At 51.8% G+C, this 20564-nt stretch overlaps 6 protein-coding genes across 6 annotated transcripts; 5 read left to right on the forward strand and 1 right to left on the reverse strand.

The window, feature by feature from the left end:
* Positions 1 to 1233: 1233 nt before the first annotated feature.
* LY79DRAFT_582158 (beta-lactamase-like protein) lies at positions 1234 to 2235 on the forward strand (the record flags this gene model as incomplete). The annotated part of the gene is made up of 2 exons (XM_060560236.1): positions 1234 to 1262; positions 1320 to 2235. The coding sequence occupies 2 exons, from the start codon at positions 1234 to 1236 to the stop codon at positions 2233 to 2235; spliced, it is 945 nt and encodes a 314-aa protein (XP_060410996.1).
* Positions 2236 to 3266: 1031 nt separating this feature from the next.
* Positions 3267 to 4429, forward strand: LY79DRAFT_562830 (methyltransferase domain-containing protein). The gene has a single exon (XM_060558506.1). It carries the CDS (start codon positions 3456 to 3458, stop codon positions 4266 to 4268), a length of 813 nt encoding a protein of 270 aa, XP_060410997.1. The 5' UTR covers positions 3267 to 3455; the 3' UTR covers positions 4269 to 4429.
* Positions 4430 to 4679: 250 nt separating this feature from the next.
* Positions 4680 to 5413, forward strand: LY79DRAFT_562832 (uncharacterized protein). The gene is made up of 2 exons (XM_060558507.1): positions 4680 to 5179; positions 5334 to 5413. The coding sequence occupies exon 1, from the start codon at positions 4732 to 4734 to the stop codon at positions 4978 to 4980; it is 249 nt and encodes an 82-aa protein (XP_060410998.1). The 5' UTR covers positions 4680 to 4731; the 3' UTR covers positions 4981 to 5179; positions 5334 to 5413.
* A 6750-nt stretch (positions 5414 to 12163) lies between these two features.
* LY79DRAFT_521798 (uncharacterized protein) lies at positions 12164 to 15649 on the forward strand (the record flags this gene model as incomplete). Its single annotated transcript, XM_060555381.1, has 1 exon — positions 12164 to 15649. One exon carries the CDS (start codon positions 12164 to 12166, stop codon positions 15647 to 15649), a length of 3486 nt encoding a protein of 1161 aa, XP_060410999.1.
* Positions 15650 to 16586: 937 nt separating this feature from the next.
* LY79DRAFT_651811 (uncharacterized protein) lies at positions 16587 to 17297 on the reverse strand (the record flags this gene model as incomplete). Its single annotated transcript, XM_060562564.1, has 2 exons — positions 16587 to 17067; positions 17260 to 17297. The coding sequence occupies 2 exons, from the start codon at positions 17295 to 17297 to the stop codon at positions 16743 to 16745; spliced, it is 363 nt and encodes a 120-aa protein (XP_060411000.1). The 3' UTR covers positions 16587 to 16742.
* A 640-nt stretch (positions 17298 to 17937) lies between these two features.
* Positions 17938 to 19920, forward strand: LY79DRAFT_592521 (integral peroxisomal membrane peroxin; the record flags this gene model as incomplete). The annotated part of the gene is made up of 2 exons (XM_060561432.1): positions 17938 to 19329; positions 19384 to 19920. The coding sequence occupies 2 exons, from the start codon at positions 17938 to 17940 to the stop codon at positions 19918 to 19920; spliced, it is 1929 nt and encodes a 642-aa protein (XP_060411001.1).
* Between the last annotated feature and the right edge of the window lie 644 nt (positions 19921 to 20564).

Below are 20564 nucleotides of genomic sequence, written 5' to 3' on the forward strand. Positions count from 1 at the left end.
TTCCAGATGCCTGGCGACTCTGAGGGCGGCAATCGAGTTATATATCAACTCGGCGGAGGTGGAAGAGACTCAAATGGTAATTCCGAGCCAGATTTATCCACGTCTTGACATAAAGAAATTCTAGTCCACTTCTGTCGATAGCTGGCCATTCGGATCATACTTACTTTGTTTCTGGTTAGTTCCCTCGTTATGGAAATATTGGTTTATGCTTTCATGAGTAAAGATGCGGCCATCTGAGCAAGGTTCATCCATGCATCCTAGTTTAACATCAAGGTGGCGGTATGGATAGAATGACACATGGCGCCTGAGACAAGTAGGCCCAATTATATCGCTAGCAGAAGTCCTTTTTGATAGCCGAGTTAGCCAAAAGAGCTTTGAGAGCTCTACAAGCATCAAAAGCCCCATCTACTCCTGTTCTTCACAGCGAAACCTGGTTCGTTCTGAGCAATCGATGGGTAGTCGAGTAGTATTTGTGCAGCAAGCCAATGCAGCTTTTTGTCAGCCTATCAGATTTAACTTTCAGAGACATTCCCCCCTTTTGAGTTAGAGCTCTTAGTGATGTTAGTAAAATCATCAGACGAAACACCCCTCCTCGTTACGCCGATCAATGTTTCGGGGTGTTTCACTCGCCTGCACATTCCAAGCTCTCAAATCAAGGGTGGAGAGTGATTTGGATTTCGACGTTGGCGTGGAGTTCCATATAAAGTAGTTAATCGATCTTGCCACTACCTGCGTCAAAACAAGCCACTGCACACAGTTCGAGAAAACTGTGTTACTTATATAGATGCACGACTTGGGCTTCAGATCGTGCTAGGCGGGGTTTTTAAAGCTACTTCAGATAAGCGAATCTGTTGCGATGTTGACCATCGCGGATAAATATCGGAGTTATCGGGTTAACCCCGATAGCTCATTGCCGGCGAATTCTCGGATAATTGGCCACGGATCCACCGAGGATTTGCGGCATTAAGTTGGTTATTCAACTAACCAACCCACGATAGTTATCCTTCTTTTCTTCACGCATAATAGAGACCACAGTTACCCCGATTATTCGTCAATTGCCACCGATACGTACGGTTAACCATATCACCATATCCCTGGTGTGACCAACAGAATCAGAATGTTTCTCGTGAGTGAGCTACTATTAAGTCAAAGAAGCTATTGTCTAACGGACGAAAGCCCATAATTCTTGGTTACTGTGCACTTGTTGGTGCTTGTGGACTATCCGGCCGGCATATGACCAGCCATAGCGAGACTCTTGTTGGGTATGTAACAACATAAATCCCATTAAACTACTCGAGAATTGTGTTGACATGAATTAGTGTTGTTCGCAGAGCCAGAGGCGGAAATCCGTTGCAAAGTTTTCGAATCTTTAACCCCTACCCAGGCATATTTGCCTACTATGATGGCCGTACTGGAGAGAGGTTTCACTCAGATCAACCCAACTGGCTTGACGATGGGGCTTTCACTCTTGGAGTATCGACATACTCCATAATTGATGGAAACGAGGCAATAATCTTTGACTCCCACATCACATCAGACCACGCTGAGGCTGTGATGCGTCATGTCCAGAGCCAAGGAGTTGCAAAAATGTCTGTCGTGATTAGCCACTTCCACAAAGATCACATTGCTGGGACAGAAGTATTCGCGAAGGGCGGCGCAACTATCGTGGGCAACGACGTGACAGCGCAGGTAGTGGAGAGTAGGGCGCAGAGTCTTGCTGCGGACGACCCTCCTATTCATGCAGTACCTCCAGCCGATATCTACACTGGCATGAAGGCTATGCAGGTTGGAAACTTGAGCGTTGAGATCCACAATTTTCAGATTCATACTCCTGATGGAACAGTGTTGTGGATTCCATCAAAGCAGCTGTTGTTCGCTGGCGATACTCTTGAAGATACAGCAACCTTTATCTCTGATGCCAAGAGTCTATCCACACATCAAAAAGAGCTCCAGCGCATGGCGAGCTTTCCAATCTCGAAGATACTACCGGCTCATGGTGAACCTAACCGAATTGCTACCGGTGGTTACAACGCAACATTTATTAACGCCACGTTAAGATATATCGACGCTATGACAGAAGACGTGCCCCAACCAGCCGCTTGGACGCAGCCTCTTTCTCAAGTTGTTGCTGCTGATGTGGCCAGTGGCGACTTGATTTACTTCAGTCAGTATGAGGAGGTGCATAAGAGCAACGCGGATTCTATTCAGAGAGCCCGTGGAAGAGTCGACCAGTGAGCGATTATGTTTGCACAGTTGTTCATCGTCTAATGTTTTGTGGTTGATACAAATTGAAGCAAGAATTATACATCGAACATTGTAATGACTATGTGTAGCTTTGTAATGGGCATAACAGATGCAGACTTTGGGAACATAGCTACCTGGTTCTCGTTTGTAGTCCTCGAATTTAGCGTAACGGCATCGCTGGCTTAAATACCCATCCACCCTACGAGTTTTCGGGCGTAATCTGGACTAAGACAGTCTCGTCAGTAAGACCTATTCAGTTGTTTAGAGACGTAAAGATAGGTCTCTTGCTCAAACTGAATTGCCATTTCTTTTCACACTACAGTGACTTCTACCACTTTGAATTGACTTAGCCAGCTGACCTATCGACTTTCCAGTGATCTCCACCAATAGACCAAGTCAGCTGGTATACTCAACTCGTGCCCTTCTGTGTCTGCACCCAGATGAATGGACTTTTGCATTCCTCGATGATGTAAATTCACCCGAGCTGCGGTAAGCGACAGAGAATGCGATCCATGGATCAGCGGGTAGTGGAACTCTTTCACACACAGAAACTCACATAACTGCAATACTTGCAAACCGGCTTACTACTTATCTCTCCCCATTCCTGTGTCAGCGTATCAATGAGTTTTACAAGCTATCTAGTATTGTTTGCATGCGCGCTTTATCTCCAGGTGTCGTGATTGACAAGTTGGAGCTTGCGATAACACCCACTTATGCAGCCTCACAACAAAACATGGTGCGCAACCAGTAAGAACCGAGTTGAGCGCGATAACCATGGTCTCACTGCGTCAGGGGGGCATAAGACCGTAACCCCAGTGTCTCATATTCCTTTCAAGTTTTGTGACCTGCAGACGACTCATCACGGAACGCTATTTCCGGGTGGAACGTGCCACCTGCGGTACCTCAACCAAAAAGGTGTGACGTCGACGGCGTTTACTGGTGGAGAAAACGGCGGTAAGGGAGTGGACGCATCCCCTCAGCTCCAACGGAGGAGTTCGTCGGAGCATTACAAAAAGACAGTAGTAAGCTGGACTTCTCCTGTAGATGTTTGCAACTTCAAGTTGGTTTCGCACCCTTGAAGCGAACGGTCCAAGACTCTTGGGGTGGAAAGTTTGAATTTTTTTTTTGTCAAATCCACTGCCTGACTTCAATAAGCCACGTAAACCTGAAAACGAGGTCGCCGGACATCTCGTAACTATCCCCTTTTCATCATGCCTTCAGCCCGCGACGCCGCGTCCGAGGTCCCGGACATGAACCTCTATAAACTGAGTCGAGTTCACAGCACACTTGAAGGTTTGAAAAACAAGCCAGAATGGACAGCGGATGACACAAAATCTTTTGACTGCATGCACTACCTGGGCGATGCAGCAATTGATAACGCTGCCAAAGAGCTGGGACTCAAAGCCGGCGAGAGGGTCCTCGATATCGGGTCCGGCTTCGGTGGAACAGGCAGATATCTTTATCGACATTACGGTGTTGCAACTACCGGGATTGAATTGCAAAAGGACATTCACGAGATTGCGCAAACTATCAACAAGAGATCCGGAGCCGGTGACAGGGCAATATCATTCAACGGCAACTTCCTTGAGCTTGACCCCAGCCTCATGGGTGCACCAGTAAACCATATCGTCTCTTTCCTCTGCGTCCTGCACATTCCAGAGCGAGTGGTCCTTTTCAAGAAAGCTTACGATGTCCTGGAGCCGGGCGGGAAGTTATACATTGAAGATTTCTTTGCGCGGGCGCCTCTCGATCGCAACAATCTTGAGACTCTCAGAGGTTCGGTCTCATGTCCCTATTTGCCGGACAAGAGCCACTATATGCAAGAGCTTGAGGCAGCCGGCTTTGAGATTACCAACTGGGTGGACATGTCAACCACCTGGACCGAGTTTGTTCATCGTCGTGCTGGAGAATACAAAAAGGATCCTTCTCTAGATGCTGATCTGACAGCATTCTACGATGCTGTAGATGCAGTCTTTGCAGGAGGCCAGGTCGGCGGAGCTAGGGTCACCTGTCAAAAGAAATGAGTGTACATTGAGTCATGTTTTTCAATCAAGCTATTGCTTTTAGAGGATTATGGGCCCAGGGTCTACTCTAGTAGGATAACTTCATTGTTCATAGATGTTATCTAACGACGGTGTTTCATGCCAAAAGCTAAAGTTAAAAGCTACCACAAGTTTAATACTGCATCTGAGATATTGAACTCAGACTAGCCCATCCACATAAGCAAACGAAGTTGCCGAAGATTTGTAACCGAAGATGTTAGGTGACATTGTTTCGCTTCATTTCGTGCGTTGTTCAGGGCTAGTTTAAGATGAGCGTCTACTAGGTCTAGGATGATAAACATGACCTCGCGAGTAGCCTTCCCTGAAACGAAGTTTTGTACTGATTTAGCCTGAGGTTATAGTTGTGCTTTTTGCGAGAAGTGAATAAACCTAGCTGCTGATATGTTTGTTCTTTACCTTCAAGCGGGTAAAAGAAATCTTTAACATGGTGTCTGCTATACCACAAAGTAACGGCGCCATCCCAAAATTAAATCAAAATTTGCCAAAGGTACTCGCTACTATTACTATTCTATCTGTACTCCTTGACCAAACTATTCATACACTAGGATCCGAGAAGGAAAAACTTGGGATGACTGGAGGAGAAGAAAGATTTGTTCTCAATTCCCCTAGTCCCATGGCATTCCCGAGACGATTTCATAGGCTGAGTGGATATGGTGCACTTTTCGAAAAGTAAAGACATCCTGGGCGCAAAGTTTCGTAGTCTCGAAACGAACGAATCAGGAAAGTTTTCCCAATGAGCAATGTCCAAGTACGACAAGCTCATACAGCTTGAAGCTAGAGCGCAGTCCTTTATGTTATGCAATGCCTCTTCCTTGGAAACCGAAACCGAGTAATACTAGACAGGGTTGGGGCTCAAGCAAAGAGGGTAGGGGCTACGTTTGACGTTGGAGAATTAACACACTGACACAAGTTAAAAGATACTAGAAAGCGGGAGAAAGACAAAATTAAAGGAAATGGAGATTTATTGCTGTACGCACCACAGCAAAGCTTATACAGAGAAAAGGCAAAGTCAGCGTATACACGTACCCGGTGTTCAAGGAAGTATTTGGTAGCAGTCAAAGTTATTCGTACGAATACAGCGCTTACGAAAATGTGGGCTTGTCCACAAGAAGCACAAGTCAGTATCCAGTATGCTGATGATTGTCTGAGTCAGCCTTTAGACTTGGTTGCCTAGTTGAGCTTGGCCTTGTACCCGCTTGTCGGTTGGACCATGCGAAATGGGTATTGGTGATCTGCGGCTAGTGAGACAGGGAGCGAAGGATTGATTGGTAAGCTCCGCTGTGCCCAGAGATACGCGGCTTTCGAAGACATTCAGAAATGATGCTCTAGGAAGCTCACGTACGTCGTGTATCTCCAGTTAGCTTCCCTTTTAGCGAAAAACTGTCGCAACTTCTGCTAAAGGGTTCATGAAGAACTCAAGGAGGACTTGATATTCACTGGAGTTATGGGCAAGCATGCCAGAAGCAATATGTTCCAAAACTTCTCAATCTAAATCCGGGTTCGCGCGTCGATATTCCGTTCCAACATCAGATGCCACACAAAAATCTTCAAACACTCTATCCGTCTCAGATGTGAAGTTGCATATGTATGACATCGCAAATCTTGATAGCACGAGGTTTACTGACCCATCCATGGTCAGAATTGTCATGAAAGCGTTGCAACTTGATAGGTCAACATTGTGGTGGTGGCTGCTGGTGTAATGAATGCAAGCGCGGCGAGTCGGATAGCCTATCGTTTCGAGCAAACAATAGTACCGGTAGGTGTCTGTACAGACTGAGCTAGGCGGTTGGCACGGCCCAAAGGTTACATTATAGAAAAGGTGGGCACATGAGTAGACACAAATGCGAGTGTGTGGCGGGCTATACCTGTCACATGCGTGGCGGTCGGGGACTGGGCGCAAATGGAGGATAGTGCTCGTGAGGCTTGGTCTATGGTTGGACTACCGCAGGGCCAAGAAGGAAGGATTGGGTGACAATGCGGTGAGGACGCACTCAATGAGGATAAGTTTGTTAGAGGAAAATGATGCTGCCACCATCAAGACACGCATCCTTAGCAAGAAACCAAGCATGAGTAAGAGCTACGGACGACGAGGTGCACAAGAAGACCTAAGCAGTGGAAATTACAGGGTGTTAGAGAAGAATGCCAATGCACAGAAAGCATACTTGTCTTTCTACGGATACAACGAAAAGGCCCTGTCTCAGTGGCAGGGTACGGGAAATATTCGGTCTCGTCATGATTCGTCTCAGACAGCTGTGCCCCGTTTTATTATGTTAAGCCGATATTGAAGGGGCTGATTTCTTTACGAGGGTCTCGGTTAACTTAGTCCTCAGGTGGGAGACGCCGGCTGTGCCGGACCCCACTCTCGAATAGGTAAAGAGTACACAATACGGAGTACGGAGTAGATAATAGCCATATCATCCGACCGTTTTAGGGTATTATCGTGTACCTGTTTGACTTTGAGATTGGCCATCTTGGGTACGTACCTCAGTAGCCATACCTAATCAAGTATTTGCATGGGTGTGTTCTGGTAAGACCTTCCATTCCGCGCTCTGACATAGGGGAATGCAGGGTGATATGGCCTTGCATCGTGACTATGCCACCAAGCCTAACGTCGGGTAAAAATGCATCCTGTTTCCAAGTTTTATGACACGGACACCCGGTTTCTGAAGAATCAGCGGCGCCCGTTAGGTAGTCGGTTGATACAGAGCAATACCGTCGTTGATTCCACGAGTAATGAAATGAAACGGGAACATGAATTCATCGGCCTACCCGCCAGTAGAGCGTATTCGGGTTGGAAGAACATAACGTAGTTATTAATACACAATCATTATAACAAACGCATCCGTGATGATTCGGGGGTGGAGAGACTCTGCACAGAACTTGCTGCTATTTCAGTTTAATATGACTAGGTTAGGCATAGAGCCGCGGGGAAATCAACAGGGTACACAGTGTGAAGGGGCGCCAAAGGATATGGGGAGGCAACGTAAATTTATTGGTGACACAACCTGTCAATCTAGAGTTTTAGTCATTGGGCGTAGGAGAGATTGGATGGTGCCATATCGTAATGGAAAGGGGGGGGGGGGGGGGGGGGGGGAGGACATGGATGTCGGTGCGCTAAAGACAGAGTACAGTTTGACAGTACTCCGTATAATGGCAGGAATAAGGTGACTGCACAGGCACACAGACCAGCATAGGATAGGATTGGAGGGCGGACATTGGAAGCACTTTGCTTTTCCGACTGGCTGTCACTAGTGTACCAGCGTTGCAGACATTGCGTGGCGGTCTGTTTCTTTCTTTCTTTCTGTTGGTTGAGCCTTTGCGTTGGTGTAGGTATTTGTATGCGTGCGACGCCAAGAGACGCAGTATGTATCAGTTGATACACCCGGTTCCGTGTGTAGTATCCGTACAGACTGAGTTAATAACCAAACAGGCACGAGCATATAAGAGCTCGCTAGTAAGTAGAGGGTACCCATGCCCATAAAGACCGGCCTTACTCATATGAGTGGAGGCATGGCTGGCAATGATGGACCAATTTTTTTGCTTTGGTATGAGTGCTTATACATTGACTACAAATTGTGGTGCGTGCATGCGCGTGTGCACGCGGGGAGGATGAGATCCCCCCCCACACACACATACTACCTAGGTACGAACAGGCAGGTGTGAAAAATCTTTAGACTGATTTGGTTGAGCCGGCGGAACCATGACAATCCCCGTCTTGGACGTGGCAGCGAATCATCGACGATTCCAGCTTACGAAACTCTTACGACATGGATAGAGGGCGCGACTAGGTAGTTTGTGTACGGCCAGCTGCCGAGCATCCATGTGTACGCTGTACATGGATATGTGGAGCAAATCAGCAGAAGTGTACGAATATGGTACTAAGTCGCAGGCGAGGAACTAGATCTAGACGAAAAGGTGGAGGCTGATCTTTGCCAGACAATAACAGAATGCCAATCTGCCAATTATGGCACCCTGGCTGCTAGGTATTCCATGGCACCCCAGTGCCAATGCTTTGCACCAGTAAGGTAAGAGTGTGACAAAGAGGGTCCGTGATGAGTCGCGTGGGAACGACGGGCGAATATTACCTAAATAGACGGCGGAAGCAGCCAATAAACGAAGCGACTAGAGGCTGTATAAGGGATCAATTATACCTGTGCCGCTACGAAGCGAGGTGCTCTATGCGGTGGCATGCCAAGCCACAGATAAATAGTAGGGTAAGAAGCATGAATCTTACGATGGATACGTTGCTGTGCAGGTTGAGTGAGAGTGAGTAAGAGGGGTGTGACAGCCATAGATTTGCCACGGATCGCTTGCCCAGCGTGGCTTCTTATGTTTTATGACGAGGGCGAATCCAGGTAGCGTGTTTCCGGCGACGGTTGTCGTAAAGGTAAGGTGAGGGAGGTGAGGTCAAGCCGGGCGGTGATGAGGTATGATGAGTGAGATGAGATAAGGAGGTAAGCGACCAGGGGTTTCTAGTGGCAGGGTTAGCCATGGCGCACCTTAGATCGGTGGGGCGAAGGGCGCAGGGTGATACGAAGCATTTGCGCAAATCAACGCCGCACGCAATGTTGTACTCCCGCCCACATCGCTTTTCTGCGTTAACATCCTTCCTTAAGGCGAGGTTTAGTAGGGGGTGGGGAGGGATCGTGACATGAGAGCCAGGAGGAAAGCTGTTTTTGGCTCCTTCGACCCGGGGCTGAGCCGGCCAGATGAGGAGGTGCTTTGAGAGAGTCGAATCAGATGCGAGTTTGTTCAAATCCAGTTTGTCAAGGAGCAGAGCAGCGAACAAGCAGTGCCAATGAAGCTCCTTGGTCGATAAAGGCTAATGACAACAACGGTTGGAGCCAGTCGGACGTAAAGTCCACTCATTGGATGGGAGGGGAGAAACAACTCAAAACAGCGTAGGGTTCTTCTGTCCAGGGTTGGAATTAGGCTATGAATATCTCTGGCGTTGAGCTATCTGGGACAAATCTACCGCGTCAGATGTGTCAAGAAAACACTGTGCTCATAGCTTTGTGTGAGGGAAGACCTAGCGTCGGTGTGTATGCACTACGTACAGGTATGTCCTGTATGTATATGTAGGCCATTTGAGCGAGAGGGGGCAGTACGGGGCCGTGTACGTACATTTTTGAAGATGATGTGTCCACAGACTATAATCCGACTTTGCGTAGGGCCCCAACGAGTGGTGGGTGGTGTCCAGGAGTAAAATGTAGGTGAGATCTATGGCGCCAATTAAAAACAGGGCGCGCAGTTTGCATTTACAGGCAGAGTGTCAGCACGAGAAGGAAAAGCAAAAAGAAAGAAAGAAAAAAGGATAAAAAAGTACCTACCTAACTTAGAGAGAGAGAGAGAGAGAGAGAGAAAGAGAGAGATACGTACCGTGTCGCCCACCAGTCTCTCCATTCAATCCCAGCAGGGCCGTCCTGTCCGAGGGGAACGTATCTTTCTAAGTTTGGTCTGCATCCTCACCTTAGGTACAGATGCACCCAGCAACTGAGATACGTATCCACAGGCGCCGAGATAAACCCAACCCAATCTGTCCCAAATATCCGTACAGCCTAGATAGCCCCTGCCTACCGTTTTTACCTACCTACCTACCTAGGTAGGGTAGTCTACCTGACTGACTGCAGGTTATATCCGTAGCCTGAGTATTATTGTACATGTAGCCACCAAATGAGCCTTTTCCATCCCCCCCTCATACCCTACGGGCACAAATTCACTACTCACTGTATCTAGCTATCCGCTTGTCTTGTCTACTTTACTTTTCCCTTTTTCAAAACCAGTATTCATCATTTCTTCTCCCCATTTTTCATCATTCTAAATCGCCACCTTCCCCCTTGAGGCGTAGCACCTTGTCTCGCGCAGATAGACACCCACCCTATTATCCATTGTAGTGTACGGCAACCCCGTTATATTCTTTATCTACTCGTCCGTCTTTCTACCACTCCTCTTGTCATCTCTACTCTACACACCTACGCCCCCAGCTACTGTTCCAGTCAGAGTCAATCACAGCCATTGACGTGACCGCTCTATAGAGTCAGGTCAACACGCCGGGTAAGTACTTGCGTGGAGTGTTCTGTTGTTCACCGTTCTTCCGTCTACACGAGCAACAAGAGAGAGGGGCCGAGAGGTGTGCTGCTCGCCCAGGACAATGTAATGCAATGCCATCCATCCATCCATTTAATGGTTTGAGCCAGGCATACATACAATGACACAATGACAAGATGTCGTTTGTGCCCATGCTATCTATGATTGCTTACCTGCCTACTTACCTACCTACCTAAAACAATGGGTTGTCCATCCTTCTTTCCTCCTTCCCACCCCTCCTTCGCTCCTTCCATCCGTTTGTCCGTACGCTGGCTGGAGAGGTAATATTCGTTCCTCGTATGCTCATGCTCATGCTCCTGCCCTTTTGCTTTTGCTTCCACACTTACTCACCCCTTCTTTCCTGTCGCCGCTTCACTCACTTCGCTTCTGCTGTCGCCAACTGCCACTTCCATCCCATACCCTTTCCTCTTCATCCTACGCCTTGCCCTCTCTTTTCCTTGCTCTCCTCGCTCACCCTATCCATCCCTTGATAAACTCCATTTTCAATTCGGGATCCGCATCCCTCTCTCCGTATCTTTCCTCCTCCTTTTTGTTTTCTTTTCCTCTTCCATGTTCTTCCTCTTCCGACTCCTGCCTAGGACCTAATCCTAACCTGGACTACCTACCCACGCAGAGAAACCCAAAACGATCAGATTAGATCCACAGCCAGGCAGACAGACGTTGAACCCACCACGCACCGTGCCCGCTCGCCTTGTCGACCTCCAAACGCTATTTTGGGTCATCACTTCATCATCATCGTCGTCGTCGTCGCCGACGGTGACCGCCAATTTCTTACCGACACTTACAATTTCCCACATTCACGTCCTCTTCCCATTCATCTTCTTTGAGCTCCCCTGGCTAGAGGCACTGCCCGTTGCCATTGTCGGCCCTGCTGCAGAAGAGATTCTTAATTACTTTTCGGACTGAGGTTGTGCAAACACTCCAATCGACCCTATCAAATCCACCAACGGCAGCGCTTATTTCATCATCCGTCTTCCCATCTTCACGTCAAACTCTCACAGGAAGCCATTCATCAGCGATATCTGTTCGACGCCGCTCAAGGCCGACTACTGACTGCTCTTCGTTCTCTGGGCCGATTGACTAGCTGGTAGGTTGGCTTGATCCTGCCTGTTTCCAAGATTAGGTCGTGAACTGAAAAGATATCTGCCTAACACTGCGCCAGGCAACGGAACGTGGCCCTCTTGGATTTTGGGCATGGGCCGATGACCTTTTGGCCAGCCACTCAACGCCGGAGGAGAAATCGACGGATGCACCCTTGCTTGATCAGTTATCGTTTTTAAGTTACGGCGCCACCTTACACAGTCATGGCGACTTCTAGTGCCCCCATCACAAACGGGTCACGCAGCGGACAGCTGGACATAGACCAGGAACGCCGACGTTGGTTCGCCGACTTTGAGGCAATAAAAGCCCGGTTCGCGGCAGAAAAGGAAACCCTCAGATCGAGATTCCTCCAACAACAGCGTGACGCATGTACTGACCTGGATGGAGAGGGCCGCTACGCCGACCTGCCAGGTCTGCCTCAAAAGGCCCGCGACCTCATCCAGAAGTACCAAAACGAGCTTCGATCTCACCGCTGGGCCGCCTGCCAGCAAAGGTTCGATAACGAGGAGAAGGATCGGGCAAGCCGCGAAAATGACGCTCTTCGAGAACATTACCTGGTCTTCCCTGTCCCTGGCTTCTCCGGACAGAATGTACGCAATGCGGGTTACAACAATTCGGCCGCAGGACCATTGAGGCGATCCTCGACGATGGTGCCAAGCCAGACACCGCCGACTGGACGCATCGGACTAACAACAGATATCTCGGCTCGCGGTCCTGCGTCGAGTTCGATTACAAACCCGATCCCGCAATCACGTCAACCACTGCCCCAAGGTGCCATGGTACCCTCGCAATCCTTACAGTCAAACCAAAATGGTCTTTCGAGACCAGCAAATGCTGCCTCCGATGATATGAGTTCCGCGCCAATGCCCCATCAGCAGCTTCACAACCAAGGCCGTCAGCCGCAGCAGCACGCAAATCAACATCAACTCGATCAGAGCTGGCCTCATCAAGGCCAACCCGCCCCGCAGCAGAGATCACCCCACCTGACCTCCGTCTATCAGCAGCAGCGGCCAGTCAACGGTAGCCCAGGAGTGAATGGTCCTGCTCGCGTGCTTCCTTCGCAGGTTCCCGTCCTTGCAAGCAACCACTTTGGCCCCATGCGAACCAAACCCGCAGTTGCCAGGGCTTCGAGCGGTGGCCATCTCGGGATGTCTGACTCTACTACGCACAGCAATCGAGTTCCCCTCCCATCAATCAACGCGCCACCGATGAGTTCCCGCGATGAAAGGTTTCAAGCGCACAATGCTAGAAACATGTCGCAACTGCCTACGCCGCGACCCGAAGACATGGCGAGACAGGCTATGGATATTCAGCGTTTAGCGAAGCGAAAGTCCGATGCAAGTGAGGTGTCGGTCAGAGACACGGATCTCAAGCGAGCCAGAATCGATGCTCCCCACTCGATTGCGCCTCGGACAATCACCTTCAAGGAGGTCTATCAGGATGGCAAGGCGGAATATAAGCACAACATTGTCAAGTATGACGACGTGTTCTACATCTTGCGCTGTGATGAGCACGGTGTGCACTTCAAGCAGAATGCTCTCGCTGCCGCAGCAAAGCATCTCCACGGCGCCTCGCACGGTCACCAGAGAAAAGAACATAAGCTAGCTGTGGAGACGCTTGGGTTCCACGTGGTGGACTGTACGGAAGAGCTTGCCGCACTGAACAACGAATGTGTGCGAAGGGCGTTCCAGAATGGCTACAAGCCCCTGAATCAGCTACACGGGCCGAAATCTGGAGGCAAACGACTCTCGGTCGGCGCGTCGGTCGGCGCCGCGGCCGAAGTGGATGTGGCTGGCGAACGGGTCGTATCAGCATCGCAGTCGCCTATCCAGACTGCGGCGCAAGTTGTCGAGCTACAAGACGCCAATGGACAGGATGAAAAGGAGGAGGAGGCCAGGCAACAAGCCAGGCAGGAGACAAAACAGCAAGTCTCGGCGTTGACAAAGAATATTCTCAACCCCAAGGCAGGAGAGTTATATCATGCCAAATGGCCAAGGAGCAACAACCTCTACACTGTCATGGTTCTCGGTTGGACAGACCTCAAAATGTGTGGTTGGGAGGAGAAGCTGAGCCAAACGCAGCTCTGCGACAGGAAGATTAGGCCAGCTTGCTACGTGTATAACGACGATGGCATTGCTGGATGGGCACCTGGCTTTGAGGATGGCGAGGATCGTGTCTTGGAAAGAGATATTCCCGTATTGTGGTTCGAGTCCAAGGGGAAAACTCGCCTTGGCTGGTTGGGCATTAAGTGGCTTTTGGGGCCCATGGTCCTCGATGATCCGAACCGACCAGCTGATCCCGACCATCCATCAAACCAGGCACGAAAATGGTATGCAGACATTCGTGGGTACGACTCCTTCGAGGCCATGCTCGTGTCATCGGGCGCGGAGGGAGCGGTGCCTACGAAGGTACCATCTTCCGCCTCGGCGTCTGATTCGGATTCGATTCCGGATGTAGACATGTACGACTTTGGCGACAATCCCCCACCCGTCGATGATTCGGATGACGAAGACTACGTGGAAAGAACAAGCCACAAGGACAAGGAGTTGGAGGAAGAAATGGTGGACGCAGAACCCCAGCCCCTCAGGCGGAGCACTCAAGAGGTGCGCCCTACTTTGCGGTTGGGCGAAAGCAGTTGGCTATCGGGCAGACTGGAAGCTGCTGCCGGAACACGCCTATCTGCTCAGAAGGACATGCCGGCAACAGTCGGCAGCGATGATGTGACGATGGAAGATGCCAGTCAAGCAACTTCGTCAAAGAGTTATGTCACTGGCGACGAAACACCCAATACGACGGGTGTTAACGGTGGTTTGCTCAGCTTGGCACTCGGGACCCCTGCTAGCCCAATCAGCGAGAGTGCTGTCATGGTAGGTCTTTCCCAATCGGCTACAAGAACCAATGACGGCGCTTCTAAGAGTGTGGCGTCTCCGGATTCAATGCGGGACCCGGGTGGGCGTGCTGCGATTTCGGAACCTTCAACAAGGGTCAACTCGTCTCAGAGACTCAACGAACAGGAGAGCGCAAGAATGGACAGCCGAAAGGATTTGCAGCATGGGGAGACCGAGTCTCGGTTGGGTCATGCAGCTATGGCCAACCTCGCCCAGAGCGCCGTGAAGGCTGCGTCCAAGTCGCCAAGCTTGAGCATGGAAGCCCCTCAGATAAGCCCTGCCTTAAATGTTGCCGACCTACTCAATGACGCTACGACTCCTGAGAAAGTCGTTGGGCAGCCGTTAGTATTCACTCAGGATAAGCCCGCCGGGGCTCGCCGACCTCTGCCGTCGGGATCCGTGCCAAATTCTCGCTCGTCTGGCGTGGCAGTAATCCAGCCAACGGCTCGGAAGCATCCTGTGCCACATAAACCAACCCTTGGGCCAATCAGCAGTCAGAGGGAAGGTGTAAGTCAGCAGCCGTCGCCGGCTCTGTCTGTGCAAAGCAACGGCAATAAGGAGGAGACGCCGGGAATGCAACCCCCAAGATGCGGTAGTGCCGGTAGCGCCGAGAGCATGCCGCGGCGACCCGATCCTCGCATGAGCATTAGCAACGCGGTGGAGGATGACGGTGGTGATAGGATACGGCGGACGGAACTTAGCGTCCCCGAGAAAGACCACGGACCCGGCAGCGGCATCTCATCAGGCAACAACACGCCCAGAGTACTGACACACATCAGCCTGGCCAACGATGCACGGTGGAGGGCTGTTCGCGCGTCTGAATCGCCGTGCATGTCACCGGTCATGATGCCATCGCCCGGTGTCGACCGAAGCGCGGCGGCATCCCCTGCATTGGACGGCAACAGAGAAATGGACAAGACGATCGACGTGGCCGAATTCTACGAAGGTGACAAACACTGGGCGCGAGAGGGCGAGTTCCTGCAGTTCATACTGGAGGGCGAGTCCGGCAGTGTTGCGAAGACTAAGAAGGAGGACGGCATTGAGGTGACGGTGGACCCCTGTCTAGTCAAGGCAGCGCATATGACGGGGTCAGAAGTAAGGTTGATACTCAAGACGGGTGGCGACCAGCGATTCGTGTTTAGCGGGAATACGCTTACGGGCAGCCACCGCGGAGCCAAGCTGCAGATGACCAAGTTCTATCGATGGGTGACGGCCAACAATGCAGACATTGAGCACATTGGCTAGGGAAGGGAGTGAGAAGGTGGTAGCCTGGCTTGGGGCTTTCTTTGCCACAACACTACGGGTCTTCGCAAGGCCGAGAACGTGGTCTAGGGGCTGGAATTGACCGGAGCGCAAGATGGTGTTCCCCTCCACTTTCCACTTTCCATTTTCTTTTCTTTTCTTCTTTTTTTTTTTTTTTTTTTTTTTTGTTTTTGCCCCCCTTCTGTGTTCACCTTGACGGTTTTCTTCCTCTCCTTTGTCAAAATCGGGTTGTAGAATTAAGATGGCTCTTGCTTGGCACGGAATAGGCGATGTGTTGGGCGCCCGGATGAGTGGGCTTAGCAGGCGTTTTGAAAGGGGGGAAGGTTCTCATCAGAAGCATTTTGTTCTGGAGGGGAGTTTGAGTTCTTTCTAGCTTGCTTGGAAGTGTTCCTAAGCAGATGGGTCTACTAGGTAGTTAATACGGATGAGCAGCACACAGCGGTCTCTGATAGCATGATTGAACTGCGTGATGATTGAAGGGGGTGAGGTGATTGAAGAGACATAGTTGCAGTTGCAGTTGCGGCTAGGGTAACGGCAAGACTTTTTGATGGTAAAGAGGCTGGTCATGGCGGTGTTGTTGAAACATATTGTGGAGGTCAAATGGATTTGCATGTGATTGCCGGGGTTGAAGTGAAGCGCAGTCAGTGCATGCAGTGATGCGAGGGCTGAATCATTGATTGACGGTCAATTATGTACACACACGTGGATACTCACTTATGTACCTCCTACCTACCTCCTTAGGTACCTGGTAGGTAGGTCGGTCCGTAGAGGCAGAGGCTAGTGTAGTACCTAGATAGGTAGGTAGGAAGAAGTCGTTCTGTGTGCTGGTAGACGAAGAGCGGCACTGGCAGGTACCTTGGGTACCTACCTACCTACCTAGGTAGGCAAGCAAACAAGGCTCACGTGGACACCCCCCCCCCCCAACTCATGTTCCTGCGGAAGCAACGGCCACCTACCTACAGTATCTAGGTACCTTCCCTGGCCTGATACAGTCGGTACAGCAGCCATCTTCTACCTCGTCTTCACACGACGGTCGCTTCCCACTTCTTTCCCTCGTGTCGTGTCGTGTCGCATCCTACTCGCCTGCATTATACTCCAAAGACAACCAGGAAGACAGAGACACGCCTCGCAGAATATCTACTGGATAAGAGACACACAAGCCCAGGCAGACCGATGCTGAGACGGCCACTCTAAAGTGTGACAAGCGGGCGATCGTGTCAGCGACGACGACAACGACGACGACGACGACGACGAATAAGACAACCAGGAACACGACGACGGCTACGACAACAGCAATAGCGACAACGACGGCAAGACCAAGTCTAACAGGACCCGATATTAGCTCCCCCACCAACTGACCGACACCGATGACATTGCGATCCACCGACTCGAATCCGGCCCTTCAATGCGCATGCGGTTGCTGAGCTGAGAAGAACCTCGCTGCTTTTCGCAAAACCCTTCGAAGCCCTTTGGCCCTTTGGCCCTCGCCTGGACTCTTCTTCCACGACTCCCGGTAAACCCATCTCTTGCGTGTTGTTTGACGAGACCTTTCGCGAGAAACGAACTCTGTGCAGTACCCTACCGGCAGTTACTCAACATCAGCGGACGCAGTAGAGGACACCCCGGACATTGATGGCTGCCTTTGTGAGTCTCCTCTGCTCCCGAATCGCGCAACATGCCCCATCCTTATCTCTAAGATCCTTGCCTCCCTTCCTATCTGTCCGTGTCGGCCGTCTGCCTAGCATTGCCTCTCTCTTTCTTCCGTCATCGTGGACCAGGTCTGCATGGCTGCCCTCCCAGCACCTCAGATCCGCATCGTTCCGTCATGGCCGAGATCAATATCAGACCGGACCAGGGCAAACCAACTCAGGGTTGAGCTGAGCTGAGCTCGGGACAGCACAGTTGCAGCCAAGCAACCAACAAAAAAAAGAAAGAAAAAAAAAAAAAAGACACCGAAGCTGCCTTTTCCCCAGTTGTTTGTTACTTTGCGCTTAGGCGTGCTTCAATACATCAGCCACCACGTCATAATTGTCATCTCCCAGGCTCTCATCTCTATTCTCTCCCTCCTCTTTTCCAATCCTTCTCTCTTTCTCGCTTTCCCCATTCGCACAATCGCATACCACCACCAAATGGCATACTGCCTGCACCCTGCATATTCTCGTCGGCCTCAATGACGGCTTGCGACTGTCGCTTGTCATAACTACCAGTCAACTGTTCCCAGGCTAACCGTCTCCCGCCACCCGCCGCAGGAAACACCCTGGCTAGTCCACATGTCAACCCCGAAAGCCCACCGAGGCGCCGATGCCGACTCCGGTAGCGACCCCTCCCAGACCCCCGGCGTCGACGGCACTCCCTCAGGCGCGCCGCCCACGTATGCGACCTTCTCTCCCGTGACCCTCGCTGCGACGACGCCGAGCCGCTCCTCCCGCCGGTCCACCATCATCGTCCATCAGAAATCGCCCCTCTTGTTAGCCACCCCGCCTCAAATCACCCGCGCCTTAGCATACTCGCACCCCTTCCTGCTACCCCTCAACAAACTCGCCGGCCTGCTGACATGGACGACCGATGATCCGTGGGAGAGCTTCCTGTTGCTCGCCTCCTTCTGGGCGGTGGTCCTCTACGGTGACATGGTCGTGCGTGTGGCCGGGCCCATCGTTCTCGTCCTGACCCTGATACTCGGCATGTACGGCCGCCGCTTTAGTCCGTTGAGTAGCAGTGGGTGGACCGAGCCAGCTTCCAAGGACGGGATTGCGTCGCAGAACACGGGGGGTGCGAACATGGGCAAGGGCGCACCCAAGAATAGTGCCAATGCCACCACCGCCAAGGGACATCATCGAGGCGAGTCCGAGGCGACGAATACCAGACACCAAAAAACGCTCGACGAGATTGTCGAGACATTGAAAGAGTTCACCGGGCGGTGTAATGTCCTGCTTGAGCCGCTCCTCGAACTGACCGACTTCCTGAGCACTCAACGCACGCCGACGTCGGCCACGACACGACCGGCCTTGACGACGCTGTTCGTGCGGATATTGTTCTGCACCCCCTTCTGGGTGGCTTTGACACTGCCGCCGCTACGCATCATCACTACTCGGAGGGTGGCTCTGCTCTCCGGGACGCTGATGCTGACATGGCATGCCAGGGTCATGCGGGTTGCCCGGACCCTCTTATGGCGCAGTGCAACGGTCCGGAGGACGGCGGCCCTGGTCACCGGCCTCACCTTTGAGAAGCCCGTCAAGGCCGTACCCGTACAGATCGCGGCCGAGGGAAACGGCGGCATGGTCCACGCTAAACGCCCGGCTGTATCCGAGCTCACCAAGGCGCTGCGGAGGCAATCGCACAAGCATGGTAACAACGCCACGAGCAAGGACGCGGGAGTCAAGTTCACTTTCATTATTTATGAGAACCAGCGGCGCTGGGTCGGGCTGGGCTGGACGCAAAGTATGTTCGCCTACGAACGCTCGGCCTGGACGGACGAGCACAACAACCCTGTGCCGTCGCGTGACACGTTTGAGCTGCCCGAGGTAGAGGACGGGAGTAACATGCGCTGGCGGTGGGCCGACGGAAGTAAGTGGAGGGTCGACGGTGTTCCCGATGACGGGACTGAACCGGTCGACTACGACGGGGAGGCTGGGAAGAATGGCTGGATTTACTACGACAACAAGGTGAGTCGTGTAGCGTGAGGCAATGACTCACAGCGGCGATTAACATGGCACTAGTGGCAAAACGGCCGTCGCGGCGCCGACGGCTGGGGCCGATGGACCCGGCGCAGGAAGTGGTACCGCGACGCGGAGTTGGTGGAGGTCTCGGAAGACGAGATGGCACACGAGCTGGATGCATCACAACCGGCGAACCCTCCGCAGTCCGGATCACCGACGATGAAACCCCCGGGGCCCGCCCTGACGACGCAGAGGTACAGCACGCTCGAAGAAAAGATGGTGTCACCAACGCAATCAGCACAAGACCTAACGCTGCCAGATAAGGACCTAGAGAGAGAGAAGGAAGATACGGCGTCGACTCTGTCGACCAGCTCGGGTGGGCGGTCGTTCTTCAAGGCGCCGTCGCTGAGGAGAAAGGTAACAGACAAGAGCGTCGCCAGCAAAGCCGACAAGGAGCAGGACCGCAGCCGCAGGGCAAGCGAGGCCAAAAGTGAGGAGGAGGCGGCAGCGCTGGGGCTGAAGCTCAACCTTGCGTTGCAGGGCAAGGACGGTGGTCAGTGGGGGATTGGCGACGAGGCGAGGATGAACCTGGAGTGAGAGGCCGGGGAGGGCACAGCCAACCCGCTCGCCCGCCCGCCCTAGACTTTCTTTTTCCTTTTCCTGTTTCCGTCTCCTCTCTTTGGTGGCCGGTTTCTGATAACTCGGCGTCGTTGATGGCATTGGAACGGCACGGTTGAGCATGTACGGCGTTGACGGCTGTAGAATATTTTACATGATTGGTGGAGTGTACGATTTAGGGAAATATCGGGGTGTAGGTACAGGCACAGGTGCGGGTAAATGCGAGACCAAGGGGGTGTATTTGTTACGTGTACAAGGCACAGTGGCCCGCCGCTTCTATCACTTTTTTCCTGTGAATGAATGAAGCCATGCCCCCAAAAAATTGTGACCAAAAAAAAAGGTGCGTGACCAGGTATACACGGCATGAGTGGTGCGCAGCTGGGCTGGGCACTGGGGACAACGAAAGCATTGGGAAAAGACGGGGCACGCGGGGTATAGAGTTCGGGGTATCGGGCCTGCTGAGCAGGGCAGAGTGAATGAAAACTGACGACGGGAGGGTGAGCTGAGGAGAACATGATGGATGAGTGAGTGAGTGAGTGGGCTGGGGGGGGGGGGCGGATGGGATGATGGATGTGTTGGGAGTGATGTGAGATGGATCGAGGGATGGGCTCAGCTGCGACGAA

The sequence above is a fragment of the Colletotrichum navitas genome (genome assembly GCF_030913465.1).
Source record: "Colletotrichum navitas strain CBS 125086 chromosome Unknown LY79scaffold_60, whole genome shotgun sequence".
Taxonomy (NCBI): Eukaryota; Fungi; Ascomycota; class Sordariomycetes; order Glomerellales; family Glomerellaceae; genus Colletotrichum; species Colletotrichum navitas.